The sequence below is a fragment of the Lethenteron reissneri genome, chromosome 28 (assembly GCF_015708825.2).
Source record: "Lethenteron reissneri isolate LAM-NWPU_2019-01 chromosome 28, ASM1570882v1, whole genome shotgun sequence".
Lineage (NCBI taxonomy): Eukaryota > Metazoa > Chordata > Hyperoartia > Petromyzontiformes > Petromyzontidae > Lethenteron > Lethenteron reissneri.
This window is the reverse complement of record NC_083806.1, coordinates 2,287,253-2,302,763: the sequence shown is the minus strand read 5'-3', so window position 1 is coordinate 2,302,763 and position 15,511 is coordinate 2,287,253. Positions and strand designations below refer to the sequence as shown.

The 15,511-nt window shown below is 49.5% G+C and overlaps 1 protein-coding gene across 1 annotated transcript in view; it reads left to right on the top strand.

The window, feature by feature from the left end:
* LOC133348779 (replication protein A 70 kDa DNA-binding subunit-like) overlaps nucleotides 1-15,511 on the top strand; it is a 35,228-nt gene that overhangs the window by 13,540 nt on the left and 6,177 nt on the right. Inside the window, exons 7-13 of the mRNA XM_061561769.1 lie at nucleotides 3,418-3,520; nucleotides 3,883-3,951; nucleotides 4,061-4,253; nucleotides 6,138-6,277; nucleotides 6,607-6,755; nucleotides 8,619-8,751; nucleotides 9,307-9,483. Coding sequence (XP_061417753.1) covers nucleotides 3,418-3,520; nucleotides 3,883-3,951; nucleotides 4,061-4,253; nucleotides 6,138-6,277; nucleotides 6,607-6,755; nucleotides 8,619-8,751; nucleotides 9,307-9,483 — 964 coding nt within the window. The remainder of the gene's footprint in view (nucleotides 1-3,417; nucleotides 3,521-3,882; nucleotides 3,952-4,060; nucleotides 4,254-6,137; nucleotides 6,278-6,606; nucleotides 6,756-8,618; nucleotides 8,752-9,306; nucleotides 9,484-15,511) is intronic.

Genomic DNA, 15,511 nt, shown 5'->3' with positions numbered 1-15,511 from the left:
CATTCATTCAAGTTCAAGTTCATTTATTAGGTATAGCCCTGTGAGCCATTCAGCTCTTGAATCGGGTGCAACCGCAACAAACAAAAAACAAAAACATGAACAAAAAAACATCTTAAAGTGAATATGTGACTAAGTGCAAACAGAAAATCCAAGAAAAGACAGCAAAAATATTGCAGAAAAAACACCGTACACCAACGCTGTGTGCAAAAATCCCAGTGGGATGCAAGTCAAACAACAACAACAACCACAAGACAACTTAGATTAAGGCCATCAGTCTAACTCTGTACTACAACAACACAAACATGGCTAAACCAATACACTTTTCGAAATCACCAAAATAAAGCCATGAAGGCAATGAAAAAGCAATCATAGGAACTGACGGAATTTTCACAATAAATGGCATAAACAACATGTACTACCAAAACCCTGCAGCCATAGCTGGCTGCATGAGTCACTCCACAACAGCAGGAGCATCAATCGGAGTATTGTAATTTTTCAATGCACCTTTAAGATCAGCACACTAAATCAAAACACAGGTCATACTTTGTAGCGATCATCCGGAGCGAAACATTTTATTTTAGGTCACTGAATAGCACTGGCAGCTAGGGGTGTACAACTCCTCTAAAGCAGTTTTGAGTGAAGATCTCATAGGTAGTGACTCAAGTTTCAATTTATTTGCAACAGCATTCCAGACCCTGGGGGCATCAATAGCAAAGGCCCTTCCTCCAGTATATGTACGGCAATAGGGAATATTAAGCTGGTAAATGAGTGTAGACCTTAGGTCAAATTTGTTCTTTGAAACAGAGACGAGATCCAGCAGGTAATCTGCAGATTTTTTTGCAAGTACATCATGAATAAATAAGATCTGGTGCACAAGCCGTCGAACATTCAGAGATGTTAAGTTTGACCCAATGTAGAGATCACAGTGGTGAGTCCTATATGGGCAGTTCAATGCAAATCTTAAGGCCGAGTGATAAATTGAGTCAAGCTTCTTCAGTACAGTACTTGGGGCTGATTTATACACAATGTCACAGTAATCAAGTAGAGGCAGTACGGTAGCTTTAATAAATTCCAAACGGAACATAGGAGGGAAGCAGTGCTTGTGTCGATATAGAAAACCAATTTTAATTTTTGTCTTTTTCCCAATATAATCAATGTGATCTTCAAAATTCAGTTTTGAATCCAGGATGACCCCAAGATACTTATAGATCTTGACTTGCTCTATTTGATCATTATTTAAGGTATGTAATTGGGGAAAAATAACTTCCCGCTTTAGTCCTGGTGAGAAGCATAGCACCTTGGTTTTGGCAGGATTTAGGACTAGTTTAAGAGCAACTAGCTGATGTTGTAGTTTGTTGAAATCACTCTGGAGCTTAGCAATCACGTCATCCGGAGAGCGGCCAGCAGTAATTAGTACCGTGTCATCTGCAAAAAGATTTACCCTGGAATAATCCAGTTCAGTGCCCAAGTCATTTACATAAAGAGAAAACAAGAGGGGGCCGAGAATGGAACCCTGTGGAACCCCTTTTGTTATCTTAACACTGTTTGACCTCCAACCATCTGTGAATACAGTTTGGGTGCGAGAAAAGAGGTAATTTTTTAACCATTTTACTGTGTTTTCGGAAAAACCGAGGCAACTTATTTTACTAAGCAGGATGTTGTGGTCTACTGTATCAAAAGCTTTGGACAAGTCAAGAAAAAGACAGGCGCAGTACTGCTTATTATCAAGGCTACTGTAAATGTGATTCAGAGAGTCTAATGCAGCAGATGTGGTGCTGTATTTTTTTCGGAACCCAGATTGTTTTAGATGTAATAGATTGTTGGCGGACAGGAAACTGCTAATTTGGTAGGTCAATCATTTTTCAAAAATTTTCATCAACGGGGACAAAATTGAGATAGGTCGGTAGTTATTTGGATCATCTTTAGGGCCCCCTTTGTGAAGTGGACGAACATAGGAATGTTTCCATTCTAGAGGAACTGATGCTTCTTTGATGGACAGGTTGAAAATATGGGCTATAGGTTTGTATATTAGGTGACCAACAGTTAGTAGAGCAAAGACGGGAATACTATCTGCTCCGGTAGAGGAGGACCCTTTGAGGTAGGACAGTTGTTTCAGAACATTACTTTCGTGGATTGGCTGAAAACTAAATTCGCTTAATGTTTGGACAGGAGTGTAGGAATTTGCATGAGCAGGGGTGACTCCCAATACATTATCAAATAGGGTACCAGCTTCAGAAAAATGAAGGTTAAAATTGTCAACTATTTTTTGGGGATCTGAAAAATATTCCCCATTTCGGTTAAGCTGAACGGGCAGATGATCTGTTTTGGATGCCTTTTCGATACATTTGATTGTTTTCCAGAAAATCCTGGCATTTCCATGAGATTCAAGGAGAGTGGAAGAGAAGTAGTTATTTTTTGCATGCCGTATTTTTTTGACGCATCTATTCCTTAGAATCCTGTATTCTAGCCAGTCATTGACCAAATTACTTTTCTGAGCACATGCCCAAGCCTTGTCCCTAGTTTTCATGAGCTTTGTAATCACAGGATCAAACCATGGTGGACGGTTGCCTTTAGTTTTAAATTTAACCAACGGAGCATGTTTGTTAAGAATTTGGAGAAACGTGTACCTGAAGGTCTCCCAAGCCGTAGTCAGGTTTGGAATATCACAGACCTTGTCAATATCCGAGTGAAGCACATCATTAGTAAATGCCTGAGTGCTGAAGTGTCTCATGGAGTGCTTCTCAACCAATTTAGGGGGGGCTTTGGGTCTGGCTGATGATCTCACCCCAAAAATGAAGGAGTGATCACTAAGGTTATTACCTAGAACACCAGTCAGTGCGAAATTGTGAGGGGCATTTGTCAATAGGACGTCAAGCAGAGATGACTGTCCCGGATTTTTTAGGTTGGGTCTTGTGGGGACATTTATTAATTGAAACAGGTTAAATTCATCTGCAAAATTTGTGGCCACGGCCGGCGGGTTTAGCCAATTCCAATTTAGATCACCCACTAAAACTATTTCACCTTTAGGGAGGCCCCCAAGAAGCTCTCTCAGTGCATGAAGGAGATGTGCGCATCGGCCCACTGAAGTTATAAACTGAACAATGAAGTATTATTTGATCAGTTAAGACCCACTGAGCTATATAACTTTTTTTCAAAAGCGACCAGTTATCAAAAATTATAGCTCAACGAAGTGGCTTATCACGTGGAAATTTATAGGAGCCAAATACTCTAAACGCACGTGAATTCTAAATGAGGAGGGAAAAACCGGAGGACCTGGAGAAAAATAGACGCGACCATGGAGCCCTAGTGGACATACAAACTCCAAATACACAGCAGCAGGCGTCAGGATCGGGATGGAACCCCACGACCTGCATACCAGGCGAGGTAGTTAACATCTCGCCACCTTGATGCCCCTAGGTGGACGATTCGTGCGCGCGTCACCAATAAGCAGAGTATCCGCACGTGGAACAACTCGCGCGGGGAGGGGAAGCTGTTCTCCATGGACCTGACGGATGAGAGTGTGAGTTGGAGCGGAAATTCTTTTGAAATTATTTTATTTAACTTTGGTTACGTTTTTGTGCCATTTGCACACTTTTGTAGTGCAGTTGTTTTTGTTCCGATTTCTGTTCTGCTTCATTTGCTCCACTTTGTTTTTATGTTGATTGCCTTTGTCATCATGATGACCCCCTGGGGTCATTTTGGCAAATGGACTCGTCCTTGTCTGTTGAGCTCTCACCAAGTCAACTTTGCAAACAGCCGCAGAACCACCCACCACGTGACATGGTTGTTTTTGTGCCGATTTCTCTTCGATGCCGTTCTCACCCCCGTCACCCTGTGTGATCGGGAGTTGACTGCGTTGCGTTTGCTGCGTTCCACCCGCAGGGAGAGATCAGAGCCACAGCCTTCAAGGAGCAGTGCGACAAATTCTTCCCGATCATCCAGCTCAACCAGGTACGACACCCACGGTGCCAAGGCTCCGGTGGTCAGGCCTACAAACCCCCCGCCCTGCCCCCACCGTTCGTCGTCGTCGTTTTAACGCGTCCGCGTTTGTCCCGTACAGGTTTACTACATCTCGCGGGGGTCGCTGAAAACAGCCAACAAACAGTACACGTCCATCAAGAACGACTACGAGATAACGTTCAATAATGACACCACGGTGGTGCCGTGCCCCGACGCCCCTGAGCTGCCCATGGTGCAGTATGACTTCCAGCCCATCGCGTCCCTCCAGGACCGCAACAAGGACTCCATCCTGGGTGAGCGATGCGGAGAGAGCGAGAGAGAGAGAGGGTGGACGTGAGAGAATGGGGTCGTTTGACGTACAACCCGCTCCGATTCTGTGAATTGTCCCGCAATTTGATTTGTGTTATCAATTCTTTTTTTTCCCCTCTCAGAAGTGTTTCTTTCTGCCCAATATTTGGAGACCCAAACCAGAAGCAATATTTTTTTTTCGCAACTCTGCAATCGCATTTTATGTTGACAGCCGCCCCATCGGCTAATCTTATACATTACGAGACAAAACACCCATGCATAAATTCAGCTCTTGCGAATGAAAACTCTGTTGATCAAATTAATTACTCAATCTTGATTTGAAGCTTTCGTGACTGCAGAAATCCATACTTTGGTTCTTTCGGTAAAGTCACGTAGGTAGAAAAAAAAATAGATCCTGACGTTTCGATCGCCATACAAGCAACTGTCTTCAGGTGGGAGTGAGAAACAGGCTGCTGAAACAAGTCCTCATATAAAGAGAGCTGAGGGGGGGGGGGGTGCCGCATCGGGCAAGAGGGTGGGGGCTGGAGCTTGTGCTGAGGAGGTGGGCATTGTATTGTGAGAGATTAGCATGTCAATGTATATTGACGGTATATCAGCCACTAGGGGGATATAGCCCAGCAGGAGACACAGACGGAGAGAGACACATAGAGACACACACCTAGAGAGACACAGAGACACACCCATACACAGAGAGACACACACAAAGTGACACAACAACATCACAGCCAGTTATAGTCTGCTAAAAAACGAGAGCCATCACCACATCAAGGGAAAGGGGGCAACGTTGGCTTTGTTAGTGAGACATTTAGCCCGTTAAAGTAAAGACATTTAACTTGGTAATGTAACTCGGAGAGTCGGAAAAAACTGCTGACAATGGCAGGTAGGATGGAGACATCAACAACCAGTTCAAGCTTTACCTAGTTAATAACGTCCTTCCAATTGTAATAAAGGACTCTCTCTCAGATGTCGATCTCCGTTGTCCTTTATTGGGTTCGTAGAATCTCCGTACCACGGCGTCTCGCTCAGGCCCGCGTCACGCTCGACGACCTCTCCACAGCCCTCGGCTGCTCCGTTGTGCAGTCTCCCTGCTGCTCCAATATGCAATCTCCCTGCTGCCCCGTCAGGCAATCCTTGCAGCCACACCGCTGCCCCGCTATCTAGCATCACTGCTGCCCCTTTCACAGCTAGCCTCTCACTGCCCCGTTAGCTCTCTTCGTCTGACACCGATGGCTGTCGGTGTCGACGTCTCCCACCGCGTGGCGACCGCGCCACACTCTCCGTCTTGCCCAGCATGGCCTCCTCGTATTTCACTCCGTTTCAACTCCCCCTTCCGGTTCTCTCCCTAAATCCTCTCCCCCACGTGACCCTAACTCCACCCACTCCCCACGTGACCCAGACTCCGCCCCCCCTCAATCCTTGCTCGCATTACACAATGATTGCTCACTTCGTACCCATCTTCTCGTTTGAAGTTGTGTCTGTTTATATATCTGGATGGCTTCATGGACAAATTTTTAATGGTAGCCCGAAGGTTTGCAGAGTACCTTGGTCTCGGAAATAAGGACTTGTTTCAGCAGCCTGTTTCTCACTCCCACCGGAAGTCGATTGCTTGTGTGGCGATCGAAACGTCGTGATCTATTTTTTTTTTTCTACTACCGATGTGACTTTACCGAAATAATCAAAGCATATTCATATTACTGTTTTTTTATCTGAGTGGGTGGGTAAGTGCTGCCTCCCAGTGTGTGGATAAGAGGGCCACTCTAAAAGATATCAGAACTCATTCTTCGATATCCGCTTATGCGGCAGGGAGGTGGGGAAAGGTGGGAGGGAACGTTGCGTAATTTGCGTGACTTTTGGGCTCATGCGCGTAGACGTGCTGGGCGTGTGCACGAGCTTCGAGGAACCCACCAAGATCACCATCAAATCGACCAACCGCGAGGTCAGCAAGCGCAACATCCAGGTCGTCGACGCCAGCTGCAAGACGGTCAGCGTGACCCTGTGGGGCAACGACGTGAGTGTCATCGTCGTCGTTTTTATTCTGGGTATCGATAGGGTCGTTGAAATCCGTTGCTTTGTGTTACCGGTAAACCAGTAAAAACTGGTTTGTGGCAAATATAGAAATGTCTAGAGCAGATGTCGGCAACCAAAATAACAAGAAGAGCACTTTCTTTGAATTTGGAAAGTGGGGAGCTGCCACTGGGTTAACGCTGAGCAGACGAATTGGCCTCCAGATGGCGCCGGTTGGACTCCCATCTACCAGTGTGGCAGTTGAGACGACTTGGTACGATTTTCTTAAATTCCCAACGCCCCCCCATCCCGTGCGGTGTGTCGCTGGTGCAGGCGGAGACGTTTAACGGCGCTAATCAGCCCGTGCTGGCCATGAAGGGTGTGCGCCTCTCCGACTTTGGAGGCCGCTCCCTCTCGCTCATCAGCTCCAGCCTCATGGTGGTCAACCCCGACATCCCTGAGGCCTACAAGCTGCGCAGCTGGTAACCCCCCCCCCCCCCACTCCTTCCCATAACCAGACGTCTTACACTAAACAGACCCTAATACTAACCCTAACCAGACATATAACCATAATCACACCTTAAGCCTAACCGTAATTAGACCAATAACTCCTAACCCAGACCCCAAACTCCTAACTGCGACCAGACCCCAAACTCCCAACCCTAACCAGACCCCTAACTCCCAACCCTAACCAGACCCATAACTCCTCACTGCAACTTAACTCTACTCTCCACCATATCCTGAGTGCAAGTAAGAGCCCCGACATTTAGCCCAAACAACAGTCTTAATCTAAGCATTGGCAAAGCTGCTAGTGTCTTATTGTGAGCCAAGAATCGGCATCATCAGCCACGATTTATCCACAGCTGGATGAATGCCTCCCCAATATGCCGCCATGAAATGAGTGCCACTCTGTTACCAAGTCAACAGTGGTTGCCCTAGGGAGAGACTTGCTTCTGTCACAGGAATGTGGAATTTCCACCACTGGCTCAGGCCTGTGAACATGAGATGTAGGTCGCCTCAATGTTTACATGAGCAGATTATTCTGTGAAAGTAGTGCACAAGCACAAATAACAAAAACACTCAACACGTTCATCAATAACACTGCGGCCTTGATATAAGAAATATAAAATAGGCAATGTTTAGGGGCCGGTGGCCCTTCTTCGGGGCATGTATAGAGAGAGAGCTTGGATAATAAGAATTTTGAGACTGCCCTTAACACCATGGGGCCTGATGAGAATTACGTTCTAATATTTTTCTGATGAACAGTTTTAAATAGGAATTTGGATTGTTACAAAGTAGTAGCTCTTGACTAACAGACAACCCTTACACAAACAAAAAAGTTGTACTCATATTAAAAATAAAGTAATATCATATTTCTGATGCATTCCATTCTGTGTAGAACTACGATAGCGGCCGCAGAAGTGCACCGGAAATCACGCGACGCAGTGACCATCTTTATTCGATGGCTAGCCAAAATCCGATTCTGCTGCGAGGATAACCGGAGTTTGCTGTGATGGTTTATGCTTCTTGACAAGATCAGCAAGGATAATGAGCTTAAATCGCTTCGTGATACACTTGTAGTGAGTCCAACTGAGTCGTAGACGTTATCTTGGGAGCAACACTATTTATTCACATAACAGTACGTAACATAACACAACCTGCGCTCGGGTCTCGAATACCCATCTCACCACGCTACGGCAGCACTAGACAAGGTTCGCTATCCCGGTCCGGACCATAAGCTGGGTCCCGGACCGTGTGGCTGGAGGCTTCTTCTCCCCAACGTGGATCTTGAAGAACCCCGAGCTCCTCACGGAGCTCTCATTATATGCTCCGGGGCTGGGTCTGGCTCCGCCCTCGGCCCCGCCCACCTTCCAGGCTTCTAGAGCTCCTTCTCGAAGGTTCCCGAGAGCTCTTAGGGACCACGTGACCGCCCCACGGCCCCCGTCCATCGGTGGCCCCCCTCCAGTATCGTCCGGTCACGTGACAACAGGTCGGCCAGAGTGGCATGCCCCAGAGTAACCCTGGCTGGCTGACGCTCGCTCTCGCTCCCTCACTGGGAGCCGACACCGCACACTGATCGTGGTGCCTTCGCGCTAACCAGCACTCACCCAACCACCGCCAGAGTTGGTACTGCAGCCCGCAACCCGGGCTGTCCGCAATGACAACATTACCGGCCGTGACTTCGCTCAGTCCCGGCACCATACAGTGACAAGTACAGTAACTACACATTTCTGTAGCCCAAACCTCACGTCAATAGGGCAGGAAATATGAGCAAGACATCTCTTTGACTCTGCTTTCCGTGACGTTATGGGAACGCATGAAGTAACCGCGCTATCGATGTGCAGGTTCGATCGCGAGGGCCAGAACATGGAGACGGAGTCGATCTCCGAGCAGCGCTTCGCTGGCGGCTCCTTCCCGGAGAGCCAGTGGAAGACGCTGTCCCAAGTGAAGATGGAAAACCTTGGCCACGGTGACAAGGTAACTTGCCATCCCTCCCCCTCTGCCATTTTTGCGATTCGTAGTTTATCGAATTGATGAAGGGGGGGAAGGTGTGTCGAAAACAGAGATTGATTTTGATCTCTGTGGGCCGCCATAGTCACGTGACTTTGCACCGTCCTGCGGTGGGGGCGATTGAGGAGGTGAACGTGTGGGGGGTGGAGTAACGATGGCGATGATAGCCCCTCCTCGCCACGAGCACGTGGTGAGCAAGAGATGGAGAGGGAGATTGAGACTAGACAGAAATAATAAGACGGAGAGAGAGAAAGGGAGACGGATAAGGTTGAAGCAGACGGAGAGAAATAGACAATGAGATGGGTTATACAGATGGAGAAAAATGGAGATGGGGGTAGGGAGACACACGGGCAGAGGGAGAGACATGGAGAGAGAGAGAGAGACACGTGCACGTGGAGGCATAGAGACAGAGAGATGGAGACGGATACAGGGAGACGCCACAGAGAGGGCTGCGCTCTGTGCACGCACTGCCACCATCACACGAGGCCACCACCGACCCTCGTCTCCGCCCGCCCTACGCAGGCCGACTACGTGACGGTGAAAGGCTCCATCATCTCCATCAAGAAGGACAACTGCCTGTACCAGGCATGCCCCAAGCTCGACTGCAACAAGAAGGTGCTCGACCTCAACAACGGCAACTTCCGCTGCGAGAAGTGCGACACCGAGGTGCCCAACTTCAAGTACCGCCTCATCCTGCAGGTGAGCCCCCACGCATGCGCTGCTGCTACCTTGCAGGTGTGTGTCTTTGTCTCCGGTGCAGGTGTGTGCTGCTGTAGGTGTGTGTGTATTTGCGTGGCCTCAACGTGCACATAGCCTGGCATAAGCGTCGTGGTGATGTCACCGCCACTTGGTGGTGAATGGCAGTTGTTTTTGTATTTGCTGTTCTGGTACAGGTGTAGTGCTTATACTTATGAGACCCGTGGGTAGAAATACTCACGGGATCCTAGGTTACAGTGTTAGGATGACGTCACAAGGTAAGGGAGAGAGAAGGCGTGGCAAACTACTGCTGCTTCCAGTCAGCTTTCCGTCAAAACTATTCCACAGAAACAGCACTCACCAGAGTGCTCGATGACATTTTAACGATCATTGATTCCGGCTCAACTGTTGCACTTGTAAGTCTAGACATTTCATCAGCCTTTGACACCATCAACCACTCGCTCCTTACTTCCCTCCTGAAATCCGACTTGGGTATATGCGGCTCAGCACTCAAGTGGATAGTTTCGTACCTTTCTGACCGGCAATCTTCAGTCAGGGTGGGCATGTCCACATCGCCTGAAACAAGAGCATTATGCGGGTTCCCCAGGGCTCTGTACTAGGTCCCCTGCTCTTCACAGCCTACACTTCCCCGATCGGCCGGCTCATCGCAAGCTTCGGTGTTAAGCATCACTCATACGCGGATGACACTATTCTATTCACCGCCATAGATTCTAGCAATGCATCTGGATTCGAGAGGCTCTCGGAATGTACCACCGCCGTGCAACAATGGTTCACTGCACACAACCTCGCCCTTAATCCGAAAAAGTTAGTGGCCATCATGTTAGGTACCAAGCAACGTCTCAACTCATCAGCACTCCCAACACACATACACATCTTCGGTCACAGCATCAGGTTCACCGACCACTTCAGCTACTCGGTGTCATCCTAGATTCAACTTTATCCTTCGATCGTCAAACCAACCATATCATCAGTTCATGTAACTTTCACCTGAAGGCTCTCAGACACCTACGTCCTCTCATCTCTACTGAAATTGCCAACACATTGGCATGTTGCATAGTTGGGTCTCGCCTTGACTATTGCAACTCCGTCCTAGTCCGGACCTCCACTGGCAACCTAAAGAAACTTCAAAGACTACAAAACAACCTAGCACGCGTCGTCATTCCCCACACTCATCGATTCACTAGCTTGTCTCCGTGCTCTCAAATGGCTACCCATCGCCAGTCGGGTCACATACAAGATCGCTTGCCTCTGCCACAATGCCTTCATATCCGCCTGCCCGCCGTACCTTTCTTCATTATTGACAACCTGCAGCTCAGCACACGGCAGATGCCTGCGCAGCACGACTCACGACCTCCTCTTGATACCAGGATCCAGGATGGTCATGTCTATGCACCGCTTCTCGGTAGCAGTCCCAACAGTCTGGAACGATATCCCTCTGCACATTTGCAGCATCACCTCAATCGCCTCCTTCAAGAGAGACTTAAAAAACTCACCTCTACAATCATGCTTTCCAGCGACTCTTGAGCTTGGCTCCGCGCCTCAGAGTTGCGGCCATTACGTCCGCAAATTTGCGTGCGTTATAAATTGAACTATTATTATTATTAAAAGACATAACTTCCAGAGAGAGAGGTGACGTCACCAGTTGAGGCGGGGCGATCGGGGCACTTCTTGGAGGGAATCCGAGTATGGTGAACGCGTGCGACGTAAGCTTGTGCAAAATAAAGAAAAGTGTCGACTCTCGATCTTCATCTGGTGGAGTCTCTACAACTGGTGGCAGCGGTGGGATGACAAGATGCCTCGACGCTGCAACAAGAAGGACCCCGACAGAGATCCCAGCGAAGAAGGGGAGGAACGTGACTCTACTCCCATCGCCCCGAATGGCCGTGATCCGGAGACGGCACGGTCTGCAGACGGTGTTGGAACAGCTCCCCGAATCATGAGAAGATTGCGGGGAGCAAGGAGCAACACATCTGAGAGCCCTCCACCCTGCGAGAGGAGGGGGAGGCACTTTACGGGCCGGGTCGGCCAACAGACAGAGGCGGTCACGCTACTCTTGCAACAACTGCGGGAGGACAAAGGTGGCTGCTAGCCCGGCGACAGTCATGCCGCTCTTGGCGTCCGCAGCGGCTTCTCCGCTCAGCTGAGCGGAAAGTCCTACTGTGGGGATGCCACGAGTAACAGCGACGGCTGGGGTAGTCGCCGCCCAGCCAGCGCCGCGGACGGGTGAGAACGCAGCACCACAATCGGCGGGCTCCATTCTCGCTGGCCCAGCGGGCGCATCGGAGGCTCCCAAATTAAATTTTGCAGTCGGAACCACAGAGGGAAGAGTCACCTCATGGAGGATGTAGGGTCACCCTTAGTGAGGCCGACACCGATAGCCGCCATGGGAGCTGGGGCAGAGATAGACCCCCGAGGCCCAGCGGTAATGGCCGCACCGAGCTTTAGCGGCGGAGCGTTGGAGCCGCGTGGGGAGGCGCGAGGATAACAGTCAGAGGCGTGCGGCCTAGGCCGCAGAATTTATTCCACCCGGGGGAGTGGAGCGGCGATGAGGAGAGGGCGCCGATTGTCCATGCAGGTTAGGTCATGTCGAAAAATGTGTGGCTAAGGGAGGGGACTGGGGAGCACTTGTTCGCCGATTCGAGGCAGCGTACACCTATTTGGAATGGACGGAGCACGAGCCACTGAAAGCTCTCCCCATGGTCTTAAGCGATGACGCTTTGATCATTTATTCTTCCATCCCAGCAGACAAAAAGAACACCCTGCAAAGCCGTTCATCGCGAGATGGCAGAGATTTTTGACCCGAAATCTATCACTAAAAGACGATTCCAGAACCGTCGGCAGGAAGAGGGCGAATCAGGTTTGGCCTACAGAAGCTCCCTCATGGCCTTAGCACAAGCTGGTTTGCCAGGCCTGGATGCGGGGGCTCGGGACTTTTAAGGTGGCACAGGCTTTAACAATAGTTTTGCCAGTCACTGATGAGGACAAGCATTACTTCCTTGTGGATTGCGAAGAGCATAAGAACCCATGAGGAGGTGATAAAGCCGCAACGTATGGTCACGCAAATAGCGGACCCATCACCCCATTAAGGACCGGAGGGAGTTCGGGGGAAAATGGAACATGGGAGAAGACGCCGAACCAGAGATGGACGCTGGGCTGCCCAGGGGAGAGATGTTGGCGGCTGTGAGAGGGGCATATCGGGGTCCTGCCCAGAAAAACCGTTGTTGGATTCCCAGGGGACTTGGAGCAACCAGCCGGACCTAAAGCTCTCTGACCTGCCACCAATGTGGCCATATGGGCCACATCGCACGCGGATGCCACACCGACGCTGCTCCATCGGGGCCGCCCTCGCATCAACAACCGCCTCCCCACCCGTATTGTACATACAATCAGCAGGCGAGTTGCGGCACCCAAAACACCTCGGCAGTTTCCATCACAGACCTCCCGCACACACCAACAGTCAATACACCTGCCATTTCCCGACGATCACAACCACACTCGTATATACATGGCCGGCTTCGGGGTACACAATGGCGCAAGTTGGCATGGAGGGTCGTGGCAGCCACAGCTGGGACGTCGGTGGATGGAATTGAGGTTCGGATGCTGGTCGATACGGGAGTGTCGGCGACTATTATCTCCCTGCACGTTTTTGACATGCTTCCCCACAGGGCCCAGTGGTTGCGCCCTGTACAATTGTCCTATGAAGCGGCAAATGCGGGGGGCATAGGGATATTGGGACAGTTAGACCCAAATTCGCGTGGAGGTACTGGTCATATTGGCCCTGCACTAGTCTCCAGCACATTGACGGTTCTCTGTTTGCTGGGAACAGACTTTTTGAATCAGCTCCCTATCAAAATTGTAAATGACCAGGGGTGCATTGAAATGCCGTCAGGGGAACGTCCGGAAAGAGATGCTCACTGTACCCCCAGCAGCACAAATCTTAATTCCCCTTCGATATCGCATACCTCTGGTGACGGCGCGACTGGACACACTCATTTTGGTATCACCGACAATTGCGATCATGGATTGACACGCCTTAGCAGGAGCGGACACCATTCTATGTCGCCACCAACATTTGTTTATTCAAATTTTTAACACGGCAACCACACCTGTCACAATACGGTTTTGGCACATGTGCGATCCATGCCAGCAGGGGGTGGAGAAGTGCAGGCAGGAATAATGGCGGATAATACTGATCCTGGCTACGCCTTGGCTGGAAGCCATGACAGCGCAGGATGCTAACTTGTCCGAGTCACAATGCCAGGCCCTTCGGGTATTGTTGCAAGATTTTGATGACATTTTTAGTAAGGCACCATACGATTTATGGCGCATTAACTTAATGTAACACCACATAGAGACGGGAAACGTGCCGCCCAGCCGCCAAAATGCATATCGCATGGGGCTGGTCGAGAAATCTTACCTACTAAACGGGATTGACGAGATGTTAAGGGCTGCTATTATCTCGCCATCCACGGGCGCCCTGTCGTCCTTGTCAAAAAGCCAGATGGTTCATTCTGGTTTTGCGTCTACTTCCGTCAACTGAATAAGGTCACAATGGCGGACGCTTATCCACTCCCGCGGATTGATGATTCCTTGGATCTATTATCAGAATTTTGGCAGTTACCGCTGGATGAGGATTCAAAACACAAAACCGCCTTGTGGACACGCCAGGGGTTATTTCATTTTAACTGTCTCGCCATGGGATTACAAACGGCCGTAGCCACATTCCAAAGGCTCATGGATCTGGTACTGACGGATCTCTATATATTTGGACGACGTAATTGTGTTGGGATGATCTTTCCAGGAACACTTATACCAGTTGAGGATAGTTTTCTCACTTATCAGGGAAGCGCATTTAAATCTCAAGCCTTTAAAATGCCACCTCGCACAGCCTCCCATCACATATTTAGGGGAAATAGCGCAATGGGGGTAGCTACTGATCCTGAAAAGACACTGTGTTAGGGAATGGCCCACCCACATAAGCTTTTGTTCAGGGATATGTTATGGACAAAGGTGCCCTTGTAATCTTCTAATGGACCAGGTTATACACTAAGAAAGTGCACACTTCTCAATACCACCCACAAACCGATGGGATGGTGGAACGACTAAATCGTACCATCACTTACATGCCATGTCAGGTGGTTAATGAGACTCAGACGGACTGGGACTTACACATAGGCAGGGTCCTGGCAGCATACCGGTTAGCCCCGCATGCTTGAACAGAGATACTCCCCGTTTCATTTGCTGTATGGTCGGGAGCCTGACCCTCCTATTGAGCACCAGGTTTTTGACCTCCCAGTTGTGGCTGCAAAATAGCCAATAGCGGTATGGCAGGTCATGCAACAGTGGGAGACTGCGAGGGAGGCGGCACTAGCTGAGGCAGCTTCCGCTCGTTCTGCGAATGAATGGGCCAGGCAAAAGGGAGTGACGCCCTGGCCTTTTAAAGTGGGAGATGGTGCGTGGCTACACTGCCCACAGGTCTCCTTAGGGACGTTGCCCAAACTGCGCCGTCTGTGGCAGGGCCCTGTTAAGGTGGTGGAAATTCTCAGGCCCAAATGTGTACGGGTTCAATTGGGACGCCGGCAATGGTATATGCACCCTGCCCGTCTAAAGCCGGACCGGTCGAAGCTTACCACACTTGGAAGAGCACCCACTCCACTCACCAAAAACCGGGTTACCGCGAACACCGACACCTTCACCCCTTCACTCACCATCATCACTGCTGAAGTCGGGGAAGTCATTTGCCATGACGAACCAACCTCAAGAAGGTTGCTTTCCTTGAGGTTGGTTGTTCGCATGTTGTGGTTGGAAGATCCGATTGACCCCTGGTATGGTACCGTCTTGCCTTACAGTTACTCCTTTGTTGCTGTCTTAAAATCTGTTCTGTATACACATGCATTCCTCACCTACACACACAATGTTTCAGGACTCCGGTTGAGTTGAAATTGCTTGTTTATTGACTAACAAAAGTGCTTTTTCCCTCTTCTCGTCTACCGTCAGGCTTGCACCGAGT